The following is an 18,430-nucleotide window of genomic DNA, read 5'->3' on the forward strand; positions in this document are numbered from 1 at the left end:
CTTGGACCCTTCTGGGGCTCCTGTGGTCTTCCCCCCATGGTCCTTGGGCCCTTCTAGGGCTCTGGTGGTCTTCCCCTCATGGTCCCTGGACTCTTCTGAGGCTCTTGTGGTCTTCCTGCTGGAGGGAGTGCTGTTCTGTCCATGTTTCTTGGACTTTTCTTTGGTTGTTGTGGTCTTCTCATTGGTTGATTTAGTCTCTTCTCCATGTTTTGTAGGCTCTGCTGGAACTCCTGGGTTCTTCTTATAAGGCAATGTGGCCCCTTTTCCATTTTCCACTGGGTTTCCTAGTGATCTTGTGATATTTATATGAGCTGATGTGGTCTTATGCCTGTGTACTGTAAGTGTGGCTGGCATTTGTGTGGTCTTTTCAATGACTGATGTGGTCCTGTTTATGTGTTCTATAGTCTTCATCACAGTCTTGTCTGAGGCAACTGTATTTCTGGAACTAGCAACTGTTCTATGATCTTCAGCTCTTTTTGACATTTCTGGGGTTCTTGTAGCCTCATATGATACATCTGTGGCTGTTATGCTTTTGCCTGAGGAGGGTGTAAGTATTTTATTGGTCTCTAGACTGACCGCATTGTGGACAGGACTTATGGTCTTGTGTGAAGTAATGCTTTTACTGTCTAAAGTAGTGTTGATGTTTCCTATTTTAGTATATGTACTGCCGAAGTGAGCACGTGTGTTGATGTTTCCTGAAGGTGTTACAGTTTTATGTTGGTTTCCTGGACTTATTTTGGTTTTGTTGGTCTTAGTGCAAGCTGTTTTGTTCTTGGGTGCTGTGATTGGATGTTTTGCAGCAGACCGTCCTTTATGTGTGTTAGTAGAGTCAGTAGGATCAACAGAGTGTTCATTCTGGACATTTGGGTCTTTTCCTTGATTGCTGGGGTTTTTCTCAGAAGTAGGAGGAACTTCCTGATGACTTGTAGAGTTTTGGGAATTATCTATAGGATTGTAAGTTGGCTTGAAACGGTGTGTAGTATTGCAATGGTGTTTTAGCTTATGCGTTTCTGTAGATTTACTGAGGTCTGGAGGGCTGTGGCCTGAATGGAGAGCAATATGATCAGAGGGTGTACTATAAACAAGGCCTGAAGTAGGAGGGAACAAATGATCAGATGCTGGGGAATCACCAGTTTTCTGAAGTCCTTGAAATGTGATAGCACCTGTGAAGGAAGAAAAGCAAATAAAAATTTCCATTATGTTCTTCCTTGCTTCTCTGTCCACTTCTGTTTCTAGGGATCCCTTTATTACCCTAGATATATCTCCCCAGCCAGTATCCTCAGAATACTATGATATATAATCCCCACTTTCTCCTCTAGTCTCTGGACCTTTGTTCAGGCTGTGCCTTCAGCAAGTAGCCACCTCACCTCTTTTCCACCTCTACTCTTCAGTTCTCAGTTTCAGACCTTTCTGGCTTTATGGCATCTTTCCAGATCCTTCCAAGCAGATAAGATCTAGCTTCATCTCAGTACTCAAAAAATTATTTGTTAATACCCTTCAACTTGACATTACAGTTATTTGTGTGCCGGTCAACCTCTACCTCCTGCCATGCCTATCAAATCATAAGATTTTGAGATCAGATATTGACTGGCATTTTGCCCCACAAATGCTCCTTTAGAGTTTGTATACTTATGGGATGAAGTTCCGTTCCCATGACAGAGCTGAGAGGAAAGGGAACAAATATCAGAATCTCCATCTTCCCATAACATTCCAGCTCCATCCCAAATGTAACTGTGTGAGAGACTGAGGTAAGATTTCTGGCAGAACTTCCCATAGGGATTAATAAGTAGACATAGATGATGAATGAGAGAAAGGTAAGAAGAGGAAAGGAGGGTGGATAGAAAAGGGAGATGGGAAACTTCCATTTTGGTGTTAAAGTTTGGTCTGGATGCAGAGAAATAGATGAGATGACTCAATCCTTATGGTTCCCCAATGACTACCCCACCCCTTCACACACCTAAAGCCATCTGGGATAGACGAAGGTCACCCTCCTGAAAGAAAAAGATATCTGGTTGGGGGTCCTGAAAGGAGTGAACGAGGCAGCTGAATTCTGGAAGGGACTGACCATGTTTAAGAACAGGGTGTGAGAGAAAAAAACCTCTATCAGTGAACAGATATGGACCTTAATTACATGGAAAAACAACCAATGGGGACAGAGGAGATGTCTCTGACACCTAGCCAGGAGATCGCCAAAGAGTGAGAGAGATAGTTTTGTTACAAAACTGAGATTTCCAGTCTCTGTTAGCTCAAGGCGGCAACCAGAACCTGGACCCATTCCCAATCATAGAAAACCACAATCCACCCACCTCCCTGCTGCCAACGAGAGTAAGGGGCTGGAGAACTCCTTGAAAGAAATATGGGTGGGAAAAGAAGAGGGTGAGGGTACTAGAGAGGCCCAAGTCTCTGAAGGGATTCGAGATTGGGGAAAGGAGGGCTGAATTTTCAGGCCCTCACTCCACTATGTTAGTTCCATTCTTTGATTCCCTCAGCAGCAATCCCAATGATAGCTGTTGTTCACTGGCCACATTCTCTGGGCCAAGAGCTCAGGTGGTTGCCTCATAGACATTCTCTTCCTGGATTTTCTTCTAGGGTGACTGATCCCACAGCTCCCCCAAAAGGTGCCTTAGAAGCTGTCAGCCTCCCTATCTTACAGCCCAGAAACTTGAGTTTCAAGTTTCACCCTGGAGGAATGGTGACTTGCACACAATCCCACAGCAGTAGCCGTGGCCAAGCTTTCTTGCACATTTACTGTGAGACAAGCAGGTCTTATGAATGAGGACATGTATTAACTCATTTACTTCTCACAACAGCCCTTTGAAGTTGAGAACTATTCACTATTCTCCCCTTTTTATAGATGAGAAAACAAGGTTCAGAGAGGTTAAGTAACCTCCCCAAGGACACTCCCCAAGTACGAAGTTGAGCCAGAGTTTGAACACACATTCTGGGTTCCCAGGCCCAGGCTCCTACTGGTTAAGACTACATTACACAAACTATAGGTCAGCCCAGCTGTTGGGAAAGGAAGAATACTGGCATTTGTGGAACGCCTAAAGAATGCCATTTGGAAGAGGTGGTCTCTACAAATGTAGAATGTCTCTACATTTGTTTATTTAATCTTCACCCCAAACCTGTGAGACAAATATATGATCTTACTATTTTATAGGTAAGGAAAGGAAGTTCAAAGAGATTAAATAATTGGCAAAGTCGGGCTTCTCACTACACCCCAGATGCTTTTACTTTTTTTACTTTTTAATTTTTTTTTAGAGAGAGAGTGGGAGGGCAGAGGGAGAGAGAGAATCTAAAGCAGGCTTCACACTCAGCACGGAGCCTGACACAGGGCTCAATCTCACGACCCTGCGATCATGACCTGAGCTGAAATCAAGAGTCGGACGCTTAACTGACTGAGCCACCCAGGAAATCCCTATCCCAGATGCTCTAAAATGTGATAAGGGATGAATAAATACACACGGAGTAAATAAATGAGCAGCAGTGGTACAGTAGCAAATTCCACTGGCCTTAAAGAAGCAGAGGACAGGATTAGAGTTCAGGCTTTGTCCCTCACTAGCTTTGCATCCTTGCTTAGGTCACTTAAATGTTCAAAAGCTCCACATCCTCGACTGTAAATAACAATGATGTCGACGGCACCAGCTTGAGCATAGAAGATTCTTTAAAGAGTTTATTAAATCCAAATTGTAGTCTTCGAAAGAGTCTCATACTGTGCCCTGTTCTCCTGGTAGTAAGCGCAGCCTGAGCCCATGGCCTTCTGCAGCCCCTGCTATCTCTCCTGACCCACCTACTCCATACACCTCTGAGGCCTTGACCACCTTGGCCTGCATTCCTGGGCCACTTCCCCTGCTGTGTTTTATCAGTATGACACTCATCATTCTCTAGTATATAATGAATATTTCCCATAATGGCAGGGATTTTTATTTGGTTTATTCATTGCTCGGTCCCCAGCCTAGAGGAAGCACTTTCTACATATTTGTTGAATGGGTGATTGACAGAATTTTTTTTTTTTAAGATTTTATTTATTTATTTGACAGAGAGAGACACAGCGAGAGAGGGAACACAAGCAGGGGGAGTGGGAGAGGGAGAAGCGGGCTTCCTGCTGAGCAGGGAGCCCGATGCGGGGCTCGATCCCAGGATTCTGGGATCATGACCCGAGCCGAAGGCAGACGCTTAACGACTGAGCCACCCAGGCGCCCCGATTGACAGAATATTTTAAGACTGATGAAAACTCTTCAGAAACAGGACCAACAACCTTTCCTTACGCACATTAAGTAAAAAAGCAAACATAACTGTGACCTCCAAAGGTTGGAAAACCAAAGGGTAATTTCTGCCCTGTGAAATAATTGAGCCCCTGAGATGTTCTTTTTTTTTAATTTAAATTTTATTTTATTAAATTTAAATTTTATTAATTTACTTAAGAGAGAGTGAGAGAGAGCAAAAACAGAAGGAGCAGCAGACGGAGAGGGAGAAGCAGGCTCCCCACTGAGCAGGGAGCCCGACGTGGGGCTCAATCCCAGGACCCTGAGATCATGACCGAAGCCAAAGGCAGATGCTTAACCAACTGAGCCACCCAGATGCCTCAAGCCCCTGCGATGTTAAAAGAAGTCCTGCAGCACACCAGTTCTGGGATACTGGCTGTCATTTAACCCCAGGGGCCACATAATAACTAGGCTCAGATAACTAGATCTTAGAATTCCAGATCTACATCACATAATTGTGGAACCATCGATTATAAAATCTGGAGTCAAACTCAAAGAATTCCTTGGTTCTGAGTTCAGCCATGAAGCAAATCAGTGCCTAACACCCTCCCCCCCACCCACCTGCTATGAGATGACCATCTCTTCTCCCCAGTAAATCTACCATTGATAGCAGTTTTAGTTCCCTAGGAAGTTTTCACCATGAGATATTCATTTCACTGACTATAATAATGGCCTGAAAGTAACTTTTTTGGTCACTGATAGGCAGAGAGGAAAATCTGGATGTAGCACAAGACACTGGAGGTGGATGCTCAGCCTGGATTAAAGAATGAAAACAAATCCACAATATCAAAATTATGTGCAGTTCCAAAGGTCTGTTCAATCTGTTTCATTCTCTTATTTGAAAAGAAGGTGGGCATCCTGCTAGGTGACTCATGATGTAGGGTCTCTGTCAGGGCAGCCTCACCCAAAGGAGCATATCTGGTGTTTCTTGGTGTCCTACCCCTAGAAAATGGCTTACTCCATTTGTAATAATATGGGTAAATGCTTGAAATGTCTATAGAACATAAGCTCAATATGTGACCTAAAACTCAGAATAAAAAGACTAAAGAGAAATATATTCAAATAGTTGCCTTGGTGGGTAACTGGGGAGTATTAGGAGATATTTTATTTTTCTGTCTCATTTTTTCAATTTTCCAGTTTCTATAATGAGCATATATTATTTCTGTCATATAAATTAAATCAAATAACATTTATTATAGGAAAACATCCTTTTTAGATTCTCTCCAGGACCTCAGCCCCACTTGTGCTCCCCTCATAGATGATTTAATCTAGTTTCTGCACCTCTGATTCTGTGGCTGCATGACACAGACTCTGGGTTTCTAAGATCCAGTTATCTGAGTCTGGGTATTGACTAGTCCTGTGGATAAATGATGGGGGAGAAGGGCCGGAACTGTGAGCTAAGGTCTTCATCCATCCCATTCATCACTCTTCCCTCTCTACCCTGGCCTCACTCCCTGCTGGACATAGTCATGTGCCCAGCTGGCCACACAGTCCAGCTCCAACCTGACCCCATCCCAACCTTATCCCAGTCTCAAGCCCTCTCCACCTATCATCCACTTGCTCTTCTCTACAGGATCGGAGTGTCCACTGCCCTGGCCCTTCCCTCAGCCCTCCCCTCCATCCCACCCAGGCAAGTTCTAGTGGCCGTCTCCCCAGACAACACACACAGAGCCCAGAGTGTCCTGTTTTAGAATTTGGATCTCAAGTCTGCCCTGCACCTGTCTGTGTCCTAGAGCAAATCTCGCTCAAAAGTGAATGTGTATGTTGATTCATGACTCATGCCCTTCTTCTCTGTACCTACAGATTCCTCTTCCTGGGCAACAGCACAACAGAAGGCGGTGGAGAGCAGCAGGTGGGGTAGCAGCCTGACAGGAAGGCAGGGAGAAGAGACTGGAGATTGGGATGCTGAGGATGGCTCTGGTACCTCTGTCCCCAGGCCCTCAAGGTAGGTGGAAGGACATCAAGTCAGGGCACAAACAGAATGCACTGCTGAGACCTAGCAGAGGCAGCTTGAAGATTCCTCAGCCCCTGCCCCTACCATCTACCATCCACTTGGTCCCCTTGCCCCCATCCCTTCTGGCCCCAACATGACCTGAGCTCAGGGAAGGAGAAACTTCCTCCAATATCACCCTCAGTCAAGCACTATTAGAAGGAGAAGCTTCTATCCTCCCTGCCCCAAATACTGTCTGGAGCATCCAGACTCACAACTTTCTGGGCCCTGGTTTGCAATCATCAACATCGTTGCCATGAATAACCCTATTCAGTACCTAGAGAGTCTTTCTGAATCTATTTGTGTATGTCTGCCTTATGAAGACCCTCCTTCAAATCACCCAGGTCCCCTCCCAGCTGCCCCTGTGTTTGGTCTCTACTCCCTGGGGTCAGTCACAGAACTCTTTCTTAACTAAGTGAACTAATTTGGTGATTTCACTTCAACTTGTAGGTTCTGTTTTGCTCATTAAACTTTTCCATATATATTTTCTCACCGAAGCCCTGGAATGTTTCCCAACTGTAACATAGGGGGACAAAACCACACATACCTTATCGAGTTGCTATAAGGGTTAAATAAGTAAACGTGGATGAAGTGCCTAGAACAATGCCTAGCACATAGCAAGTGCTCAGTAAGCATCATCTGCTGGTATTGGCCAGGTGTGGGGAAGTCCAGACTAATTAAATGGGCCACACTCCAGAGTAGAACCAAGATCTACTAGAACAGGGTTTTTGGGAGAGAAATGCGCCCCATGCCTCTGGAGGGAAGCAGGCAATGTGGAGTGTCAGAATCCCTGTTTGCTACCCTCTAGCTGCACGAGGAGAATAGGCCAAGTCCCTTTACCTCTCTGGGTCACACTCTCCTAACTATATTGTTAACCACCTTAGGGGATTTGAGGAGCTAAAATGAGATGAAGTATTGTGAGCCCCTGTGAGCTCCTCGCACACAGCAGATTTAGCGAATGTCAGGTCCCCCCTGCTATACCAGCCCATAGAGTGTCTCTCTGTAAACCGGAGGAAGCCCCGCTCCGGGTGGACGCAGCCTTGCAGGCCATGTCTTGAGAAGCAAAGCACAGGCTGGATTTCGTTTCCTACCTGCCCGTTAGCCAGCAAACTTGAGCAGTGACTAGCCTAGGCAATTCACCCACACCCCTTCCCGCTGCACAGTCACCTGCTATTCATTTCTTTCATTGGTCATTCAACCCCATAAGTGCTAAGAAACAATCCCTCTCAGCCTTCTGTCTCCCTGTGTTATGGTGACCCCTTTGCCTCTGAGGGCATCTTACCTGCCTCCCAAGAAGCTCGAAGGACGAGGAGGCAGCACTGGAGGCCAAAGGTAGAGCGAACGCAGTGGGCTGGCTGGGCCATGTCGGAGTTGGACAGCTGCTTGGGGCCATGGGCTGTGGTCCCCTCAGCTTAAATGGGTCCATATTTGACGTCATGGGGGCTGGGGCCCCTCAGGCCTAAACCTTAAGCAAATGGAACCGCCCCACCCCACAGCGGTGCCCTGATAACAGGAGACCGCAGCTGCTGCGTCATGGAGCCAGGCCCCTGGGTGTCTGCCGAATGGGTGGGATTTGAGAAAAGGAACATAGAGGGGGCAGACTCCTGACCCAGCCCCAGCAGAGGGAGTGGGGACTGGGTGCGGGTGGCCTCCAGGGCTCTGGGGAAGTAGGGAGCAAATGGCTGGACTCTAGAAGGACTGAGCTCTGTTGGGTGGAGCGGAGAGGGGGATGATTGGGTGCTCAGATTATGGGAAGAGATTCAAATTCTGGTTCTTCTCCAGCTTCACATTTGCCTTCCTGCCTCTCTCACGTCAGCCCTGCTTTCCACACCCCTTACTCACACATGGTCAGTCTTTCTGTCCTGGGTGGAGTCATCCATGAGTATCAGGTGAAAAAGCAAAGAAGAGGAAAGCCCTCACATGGCCCACTACTGCAGAGACAGGTGCTTCCAGATGTTCAGAGATGACACAACAAGATGTGGAGACAGTGAGGGCAGTGACAGGGACAAGCAACAAGACAGATACAGAAGCCCAGGACCTGACATCGCACACCTCACCAGGGATTCAGACAGGACACAGAGGCTGAGATTTATCTTTGGTGGAGGTGCCCCATATACAAGGGCTCTGCCTTCAGCCCACCCCTCCCCTCCTCTCCCATATCAGCCCAGTGGCCATCTCTTTGCCTCAAGTCCCCATCCACCCCTATACAGAAATGCAGACATCTCATTTCTAGGATCTCCTGGAGTCTCCATCTTTCCTTTCTCCTGATTCCTTGTCTAGAGCAAGCATTAGTTCAGAAGACTGTCAAAATTAATTCACTGGACTCCCAAAATGACAGTGTCTGGGGCTGGAGTTGCAGTGGGGGACAAACTACCGAGGTCAAGGAGAGAGAAAGTCATGAGTCCAGGTGTCCGAGTCACCACTCCGCTATGACTCAGTTGATCTGCTCACAGTGGGCCTCCTCTCATGGAAAGTAAGCACCCTGAAGGCGAGGTCTTTGCCTTGACCTCTGCTGCTTCCCCATCACCTGAGGCAGCGCCTGGGACACAGTAGACAGTCAGTAAGCACTTACTGTTCGGCTGTCTGGAGGGGGTACCTGGGCCACCAAATGCCTTTCTGCAGGCAGCAGAGTAGGCAGAGGCAGAGGAGAAGGTCAAGATCTAAAGGGCAAGAAGCCAGGGCCTCAGGGCAGTGGGGCTCATGGGAGGACCAGCAGACTGGACATGTGAATTTCTCTCATCACTTGGTGTGACTTGTCCCTAAGCCCGAGGCAGGGCTGGAATGAGTGAGAAGAGGAGAATAGGCCAACTGCTCATTAATGTGACTAATGGGAGGTTGATGAGGCTGCATGGAGTCAGGCCAAAAGCTGACGTCAGAACTAGGCGGCCTGCCTCCCAAGCAATGCACCCTGCAAGACGGGGCACCTAAAGCGGCAACACGTCATCCACTGCAACTCCATCTGGACTCAGAGCGACTGACAACCCTTTTTCCGGTAGTTTCCAGCCTCACCCAGGCTTCTAGGAAAGTGCTTCTCAACAGAGAAGGACAGATTTACTCCCCCAACAAACATCTGGCAAAGTCTGGAGATATTCTTGTCACAACTTGTCACAACTCGGAGGATGCTACTAGCATCTAGTGGCTAGAGGCCAGAGATGCTGCTCAACATAATACATAATGCACAGGACGGTCCCCCCAACAAGAAACCCTCCAGCCCAATATGTCAGTAGTGCTGAGATTGGCAGTCTCTGTTTTGGTTGGGTAAATAAACATCCTCCCTTCTCTTTTAGCCACAACTTGCCCCAGGGGACCCACACGTCTGAGTTAGAGGAGTTGGGAGGTCAGTAGGGGCTCAAGCTGATTTCTTAGTGTGAGTAGAGTGTGTTGTGTCTGAGCCAGAGGCTGAGGGGCCGGTCACAAGACAACCCTACTGGCTTCTAACGTTTGAGCATTTCTTGTGTACCAAAGAATGCGCTGAGCACCTTACCTTGTTACGACCTATGAGGTTAGCAATGTCAGCCTCATTCTTACTGATGAGAATAAGCAACCTCAGATCAGGAAAGTGACTTGCTCAAGGTCACACACTTGGTAAACAGGAGACCAGACTCAGCCAATGCCTGCCCAATGGCAAAGCCCACGTGCTTTGACAGATAGACAGTGGCTAGGAGATGAGTGGAGGGGCTAGTGTTTTATTTAGCAAGAATTGTGTCCTTCATCCACTCAAAGTGGTCTAAGGGGGCATCACAGAACCCCCTGAGGGAGGCTGTGAGGAGAAATTGGTGAGAAAGTGAGAGAATTGGGGGTCTTGGGAGGGCAAGGAGCCAGCCCAAAGGGGCTCCATATGAAAGGAGCTGTGAAGGGAGAATTGCCCATCCTGAACGTGGGAGGCCCAAAGCTAATGAGCTTCTCTGAGGAAGAGGGTGGGATGGGAAGAAAGGGTGAGGGGCAAAGGTTCCAGCCATCCAGACCTAGATTCCATGAAGGCTGGAAGACCCCTGGAGACAATGTAGCTCTGGTCCTTCCTTCTGCAGATGAGAAAACTGCATCAGAGAAGTTAGGTGCCAGATGGCAGGCTGGTGGCACGACTGGGACTGGAATCTCAGCCTCCCACTTGGTGACTGACCATGGACTTCCCCTTACAATGTTGGTGGAGGAGACCTGGCTGGGCCAGTAGCCCCAGGAATCTACTGTAGGAAATGGCCCCAGCTAGCTGAATGGGAAGCTGAGACTGGGGATGAGTCTATTTTAGAGAGAAAGGGGGAAGGATACTCAACCATCCTGGTCCTGCTCCTTCATCTGACAGGGTAGCTCTGGCTGGTGTCCTCTTGGGGGCAGCTCTAAGAGCTCACAGAGCCACAGCCACACTCCACACTCATTTCCTTCTGGAACCGACAGGCCTGGGAGACGAGGGATGGATAGGTTGGGTTAACTGAGGGCCCCAGGAGCCTGCTGTCCAGCCCTCCGCTCTCCCAGGCACTGTTGCCTCTTTTTGACAGCTCAGGTTCTCAGCATTCCTTTCCAAGCAAAACAATAATAATGATCAATAAGACTAATTTACTGAGCACTTACTAATGCCAAGCACCTAAGGGCTTTACATGTATAGCTCATTTCATTCTCCAACAGCCCTTGGAAATGGATGCTATCATTCTCATTTTATCCAGCATTCATTTATCAAATGAGGGCTACACATCATCTCTAAAATGAGGTGTAATAAAATCACCTACATCACAGGTACATGGGTATGTATGTACATATAGCCCCTGGCATATAATATATGCTATTTAAGTATTAGTTATTATTATTAATGAGAAATCTGGAGCACAGAGAGGTTAAGTAACTTGCACAAGGTCATATAGCTATAATAGTAGAGCTAGGATTCAACACCCAGGTTAACGTGATCCACAGAGCAGACAGCTCTTCACTGCCTACTGCTAAATTTAGTGTCTCCCTGGGCTGGTCAACCTCCAGCCCTCCCCAGCCTCTCTTTCAGTGGCCCCAAGTCCCCATCCCTGCCTGGTCAGTGTTTCGGCCACCCAGACAAGGTTTCCTTTCCCCCTCACCTCTCCCTAAGTGTGGCAGGCTGTCATCCTCCTCCCTGAAGCCCCTGTTCTTCTCAGAGTCCTGGAATGCCAGGTCCCAGCCCCACTGGCCTTGGGGACCCACACATTTGGGCCACAGCTTCACGCACCTTCTTGATACCATACAGTAGGCTGGCCACTGCGGCCACCACAGTGAGACTGATTGGCACGATGGCCCAGTCCCGGACGGAATTCTTCTCCTGAGGCTTTGGGCCTGAGGAGCAGAGAGAAACAGTGATCAAGGCAGGAGGGACCTCAACCCCCAGCTCCCCACTGTCCTCCATGCTTTCCATCTTTCCTTCTGTGACTCTGATGTCTATGCAGCTCAAAGACCACACCTCTCTGTGGAGTTCTCTCCGCATCTTGAGAATAGAATCTCAGTGGAGGGGGTTTTTTAAGGGCTTCCATCCAAGCCACAGCCAGCTCTTCCCCGACACCTGTGGACGTATGTCTGTCGGTCTCTAAACTCTTCACTGACATCCACGTCTTTCCGTCTTTCTGAACCTTCTTCCAGTATCTCCGGCTCTATTGTCTATATCTCTCTCAATCTGCGATGTGTCTGCTATGAGGATGCCCAGGCATGCCTCTCTCCTTCTTCTGAACCCCAGTCCTTCCCACCCCCCTGGCCTGATGCTAGTTATCAAGGGGAGCTAGAGCCTGTTGTTCTGTCTTCCCTCTCCTCATTTCCTGTCCTCAGCTACCTGGGGGGAGGCTGCCCATGCCTTCCCTGCTGGGAATGGAGGGCAGAAGAGGAGGAAACAGAGGGAGGAGGGGGAATAGGATCTTGGAGGGGATGCTTCTTGCACCAGAAAGACAGATCAGGCCATGAGGAAGGAAGTTGGAAACTTTTTAAGGAAGCAGTCAGGTAAGAGACATCTGGCTGTTGGTGTGACCAGAAGCACCAAAACCCCTTTAAGAATTGTGGACGTCCTCAGACATACTCAAAACACAGCTGAAGGCAGGCACTAAATGCCTGTTCCTACACTCCCTCCAAGAGTGAGGGCTGGCTGCAGAAGAATAAGAGAGAATGGGTCCAACCAACACCTTTACTGTTAAATGGCTCAATGCAAATAAGAGCACCTTACTGGTGTGGAGGCTGAGCTCATGGCATGTGGTGGCCGCTCTAGCCATTACGGGAGTGGAAACTCCTGAGAGCCATGCTGGGTGTGGAAGGCCAGGCACAGTGGGAGCAGTTCCTGGGGCTGCTGTGAGAGAGACAGATCCTAGAAGGGCAGAGAGAGAAAATGGCCAGAAGAAATCAAAGTGAGAGCAGAAGCAGAAATTACATCCAGTGCACCCTCAGTCAAAATCCCAGCAAGTTGTTGGTATAAGTTAATGAACTGACTCTATGAAAATGAAGACTGCAAATGGCCAAGAAATCTTAAAGCAAAACGGAAGTAGAAGACTTATCCTACCAGATCTTGAAACTTTGGTACAAAACTGCGGTCATTAAGTACTGCAGCACTGACATAAGAATAGACACAGAAGAACAGAATAGAGTCCAGAAATAGACCCCCACATATATGCTCACTTGACTTTGGATAAAGGTACTCACACAATTCAATGGTGCGCAGAGAGGGAGGGTCTTTGAAATAAATGGTTCTGGGACAACTGGTTACCCATAAGGGGAGAAAATGAACTGACCTCTACTTCACCCCATACACAGAAATTAATCGAAGATAGATCATAGGCTTAAATTTCAGAGCCTAAATAATAAAGCTTCCAGAAGAATATATAGGAGAATATTTTTTTTTACTTTGACATAGGCAAAAAAAAGTCTTGGGCAGGATACAAAAGGCACCAACTACAAGAGAAACACTTTGTGAATTGAAAAGCAGAAGGGGGGCCTTTGTATAGCCACCAAGGCCAGGGCACTGCTTCGGTGAGCTTCTGGGGAACTGTCGACTTACCCGTGGCCAAGCACCGGAAGCCCCTGCCCTGAGCCACAGGCCAAGCTAAAGAGCCCTTCAGAGATGGATTGAGCAACAGAAATATCACCTGGCGACACCGAGACTGTTACTGCAGTGCTCCCAGAAATGGTGGTAGCTGAAGTCTGAGGACTACTGGGAAAACCCCCAGAAGTTGAAGCACCTGTTGAGAAACTCACAAAGACGGTGCAGAGACTGTCAGAGATCTCTCCAGAGATGGTGGGAGACCAGCAGAGACAGTGGGGAGACCGGCAGAGATGGTGGGGAGACCGGCAGAGATGGTGCGGAGACTGGTAGACACAGGGGGGAGACTGGCAGAGATCTCCCCAGACATGCTGGGGAGACCGGCAGAGACAGTGGGGAGACCAGCAGAGATGGTGGGGAGACTGGTAGACAAAGTGGGGAGACTGGTGGAGATCTCCCCAGACATGCTGGGGGGACTGGCAGAGACAGTGGGGAGACCGGAAGAGATGGTGGGGAGACTGGTAGACAAAGTGGGGAGACTGGCAGAGATCTCCTCAGAGATGGTGGGGAGACCAGCAGAGACAGTGAGGAGACGGCAGAGATGGTGGGGAGACCAGCAGAGATGACAGGGAGACCGGCAGAGACAGTGGGGAGACTGGCAGAGATCTTGCCAGAGATGGTGGGGAGACCAGCAGAGACAGTGAGGAGACCAGCAGAGATCTCCTCAGAAATAGTTAGGAGATTGGCAGAGGTATCTTGAGAGCCTGAGGGACTCTCAGAGGTAGTCAGGATGCATCCGGATACTGTGTTTCCCGATAAGCTCAGCTGAGCTGTTGGAAGAAGAAGAAAAATGAAGTGATGGGGTTAGAAGAGTTGGCCATGTCCCTGGGTCCAGAGCCCACATCTTCACCCCAACACCCCTTTTCGAAGGTTGGTGTTCCTGCAGGTCCAGAAACAGCACCAGTGTAGCATCCGTGGTGCCTTTCCAGATCCATCTCCCTGACTCTTTAAAGGCTCTCAGGCTGATTACAAGTCTCAGGAAAGCCAGATATGTCCGGGCCTCCATCAACCCCAGGATCTCCATCCCCAGGGAGAGATCACCAAGTTGTCCCCGGGGGATTAACCTATCCCAGCCTGATCCCAGGAAACACTGGGTGAGGGGGAGAGTGAGTGAGAGAGGCTGAGGACTCCCTTACCTGGCCCTCAGGCTCTTCCCAGACTTGGGACCAATCTCCCATGCCCAAGTCAATCTCCAGCCCAGACCTTCCTCAAAGGAAGGGTGTCCTCTCCCAGAGTGCTCTTGCTCCTAGAAGTACAACCACTGGGGGGTGAGGATACACGGGTCCCTTGAGGAAGCAGATTTTGGGAGCTGGATGGAGGTGGAGAATGTCAAAGCCTGGGGCCTGCATCTGACCTTTGGGAGACCTCAGGGCAGGGCAAACACCTGAGCCATCTCTCACCTAGCTGGCTGTGGCTCACAAAACTTTCCATTCCTTTGGCAGAGAAGAGGCAAGGGGAGAAGAGGAGCACCAGGGAAGACATGAATCATGTTCCGGAACAGTGCAATGCAGAAGTTCAGAACCTAGCTCTGAAGCCAGACTACGCTGAATCCACTACTCCCAACCTATGCAATCTCAGGCAAGTCATGTGACCGAAGTCTTCGTTTCTTCACCCCTAAAATGGGGTGATCTAGTACTTACTTCAAAGGGTCGTTACAAGCATCAAAGGAAATAAGGGTTCTAATGTTCCTAGCAAACAGCAGCGTCAGCTATGACTCTATAGAAAGAGTTGGGGGCACCAGCTGGGAAAGACATAAGGGTGCCCCCACTTGCCTCTTAAGAAGACTCAGATGCCCCAAAGCATCTGTCTGTGCCCCTGCTTTCTGCCCCCGGCTCATACCTCCTCTGCCTGCTGATCTTTCTGTCCATTTATTCTTTCCGTTCTTGTCTGCCTGCTCTCTTGTGCAAGTCTGCGAATCCTTGAATGCCTCACTTTATTTATTTTTATGGCGTAGGCAGTGTCTCCCTCCATCTATTTCCTTGCTTTTGCTTTTGGCTTCTCTCCTTGAGTCCGCCCAGTGGTCTCACTGCTTCCATCCCTCCGTGCTTGGGCCCACTGGTTTTCGAGGGAGGAGGGCGATAATACAGTCATGCAAGTAGGAGGACAAAGGGCATGTGTTTTGTGTGTTCTGGGGGGTTTATGTGACGAGTGTGTCAATCTGTTGAGCTTGTCCCTGTGTCTGGCATGGTGAGGGATGGGTTCTAATCTCTCTGCTACTGACCTGCTGTGTGACCTTAGTGAGTCATGTGGCCTCTTTGGGCTTTGGTTTCCTAATTTGTAAGAGGGTAAACTAGATGGGCTCCAAACTCTCTCCATATCTGTCCTTGGTTTCGTCATTCGGGGTGCCTGTGTATACAGCTGTTGATTGGGAGGATGACTGTTCATAAGGCAGGGGGTGGGAGGATATTTGATGAAACTTGTGTCTCCGCCTGAATAGATAGGTTGCTTTAGAACAACTAAAACACAACATTCAAAGATGAAAGTTCCCCCTTACCCAGATCTCTCACCTAGAAAACCACTGTGCCTGGGGGAGCAGGACACCTGGGTTTGGGAAGAAACTTGGTGTAATCTACCCCTCCCTTTTGGGCCCACATTCCTGAACCCTTTGGTGGTGTGAAAGATGGAAATTAATTGCAGTTAATAATTAATCCCTAAAGAGCAAGGAGAGGCCCGAGTTTGGGTGGGGCTCAGACACCTATAGGAGGGACACCTCCTTAACTTCTCTCTCTGTAGGACTGGGCACCCTCCCCCTCAAGTCTCCAGATATGGGGGGGGCACAGGATTGAGGAAAGGGAACCACCTTCTATTTTCCCCAACAGCCCAGTGAATGGCCCTCTCCTGGGTCCTCAAAGTCTTATTGGGAAAACCGGAAAATCCAGTTACCCAGCTTCCCTCTCCCATTTCCCTCCAAACGCCTGGGCTTAAGGATTGAGTGGAGTGCAGAAAGGCAGGCCTGGTAAGGAGAGCCAGCCAGAGCTTCAGACATCTCTTCTGTCCATCAGGGAAGCAAGAAGCAAGGTGGCCACAATGGGGGCCAGGATGCCCTTCTTCCTCTTCCTGACTCTCCTGGGCAGCTCACAGGGAACAGGTGAGGGCCGGAGGGCTTGATGCCTGGGTGCTCATGGCAGGGAGAGGCCAAAGAGGGGAGTGAGAGGGACACAGCACCCAGTCCTGAGCTCTCAGCCTGGGGCTGAACCCCTGGATCGATAGGGTCTGGAAGGGCATTGTCAGGGAAGAGGAATGGGGGAGGGGAGCAGGGGATGGGGTACTCGTGTCTCTGAGGGAATATGGCCCTAATTACTGGGCCCTAAGCTCTGTTTTTGGATCTCTAGGGCCAGGAATGACTTTGCAGCTGAAGCTGAAGGACTCCTTTCTAACAAATTTCTCCTATGAGTCCAGCTTCCTGGAATTGCTCGAGAAGGTAGTTCTTTGGGAGGGGAAAGACAAGGCTGTGTGACCTCGAAGTGTGTTTCTGACTCGGTGTGAGCCTCTCTGCTGGGGCCTGGCCATCTCCAAGGGATGAGTGAGAACCATCTTACACCTTTCCCTCTAACCCTTTCTCTCCCCCAGCTCTGCCTCCTCCTTCACCTCCCATCAGGGACCAACGTCACCCTCCATCATGCAGGATCCCCACGCTATGTCATCTGCAAAGTCTGAGAATGGTCAAACCCTGTGTCCCCGCCTTGGCCCAGGCATTTGGCCACCGAGGTACAAGAGGGATGCCCTAACCTTGCTGAGTAAATGTGCTGAATTCAGTGACTTGCCTTTGTGGGTTCATGAGTAAAGGGCCAGCAGGAAAAGAGAATTGGACACCAAAGTCTCTGACTCTCCCCCTTATTAAGCAGAGGGGTTCCGGGACAGACACCCTCTTCCTCAACACCAGTGTGAAAGGCCTAGAAAGAATCTGGGGAATTAACTGTTTGGGGACACACGCACCACACTCACATACGCATGTGTGTGAACATACACTTGAAGCTGAGATCTTCAGAACACCCAGGAGTAAAGCAAACAAGCCTGTACTGAATTCTTACTTCGTTCCAGGCTCGATGCCTTCCCATTTTGATGCTTTGCAGCGATCTTGAATGTAGCATAACAGGTGTCATTATCCAATTTTACGGATGAAGACTGAGGCTTACCGAGGGTGAGTCACTCCCTCGAGGGCCATTTGCAGCAGACACAGGTCCGACACCAGACAACTGCCTCGGATTGAGCAGGATTTTCATTTCATCTCTCTTCGCTTCAGCCTTGGGGCTGGGAGCTCAGGAGCCCAGAGAGGAATGTGGACAGAACAGGCCCCACATAGGTCAGTTAGGGTAGGAGGTAGGCATGGGGGGAGGCAGCCCCGGTGGGAGATGAGAGGTTCTACCCGTGAAGGGATGGCCAGCCCGGTGTGAGTGGTGGGGAGGAGTGGGGGAGCAGAGCTTGTACGGGCTGGCTATGAGGACATCCAGGCCCACAGGCCCACGCTTGAGTCCTAGGTACATTTCTTATCTGCTTCACCTGCAACCTGGGGATGATTGCTAGTACCTGCCGCTTGGACCCCCGTGAGGATTACGTGGACCAGCTACCGAGGGCACATGCCAGATAAGTGGGAATGGGCAGTAGGGGTGGTTAAGGTGGAACCCCGGTCCCAACATATAAGTCCTAGTCCCCTCAGGGGTCAAGGGTCCTCCTCCGGATACTCGTGAGGCAGGCACTCATCTGACTCCTCACCCAAGATTACCTTGACTTCTTACCACCTCTCTCAAAATGCAAGCATGCAGCCCAAACTTGACCATTTGGGTGTATTAATGTGATCGTTTCCTATTCTGTACAGCCCTCAGCCCTGCCTATCATACTTCCCACCTACACACCATGTGAAATTAGATGCTAACTCCTTTGGAGGGAGGTGAAGGCATGGCTCTGTAGAGACTATCCCTGAAGATGAGGGGAGAATAGAAAATGGCGGAGTGAAAAGAAAAACCTGTGAAACAAAACTCCTCTAGTTTTTTACAATTGTCCTGGGACCAGCAGGCTAGAAGAGAAGTAACTGGGAGCCGCAAAGGGTCCCAGTGTTTCATGACTTGCTCCTAGCCTGCACCAGTGGGCCGGTGACACCCCTGGGTCAGGAGTGTAGGCCCTAACCAAGTTGGGGGACTGGATGTCTGG

At 49.3% G+C, this 18,430-nt stretch overlaps 1 protein-coding gene across 1 annotated transcript; it reads left to right on the forward strand.

Moving 5' to 3' along the window:
• Window positions 1-16,309: 16,309 nt before the first annotated feature.
• SFTA2 (surfactant associated 2) lies at window positions 16,310-16,939 on the forward strand. Its single transcript, XM_035030428.1, has 3 exons — window positions 16,310-16,370; window positions 16,615-16,703; window positions 16,853-16,939. The coding sequence occupies exons 1-3, from the start codon at window positions 16,310-16,312 to the stop codon at window positions 16,937-16,939; spliced, it is 237 nt and encodes a 78-aa protein (XP_034886319.1).
• Window positions 16,940-18,430: the final 1,491 nt, after the last annotated feature.

This window comes from Mirounga leonina, unplaced genomic scaffold, assembly GCF_011800145.1.
Source record: "Mirounga leonina isolate KUSES-001 unplaced genomic scaffold, KU_Mleo_1.0 Mir_366, whole genome shotgun sequence".
Taxonomy (NCBI): domain Eukaryota; kingdom Metazoa; phylum Chordata; class Mammalia; order Carnivora; family Phocidae; genus Mirounga; species Mirounga leonina.

Excerpts from the sequence above, each read along its gene's own strand:
- SFTA2 (XM_035030428.1), top strand. The coding sequence starts at position 16,310 with ATGGGGGCCAGGATGCCCTTCTTCCTCTTCCTGACTCTCCTGGGCAGC. Across the intron at positions 16,371-16,614 it reads GGGCAGCTCACAGGGAACAG|GGCCAGGAATGACTTTGCAG; the intron begins GTGAGGGCCGGA and ends TTGGATCTCTAG. Across the intron at positions 16,704-16,852 it reads TCCTGGAATTGCTCGAGAAG|CTCTGCCTCCTCCTTCACCT; the intron begins GTAGTTCTTTGG and ends TCTCTCCCCCAG.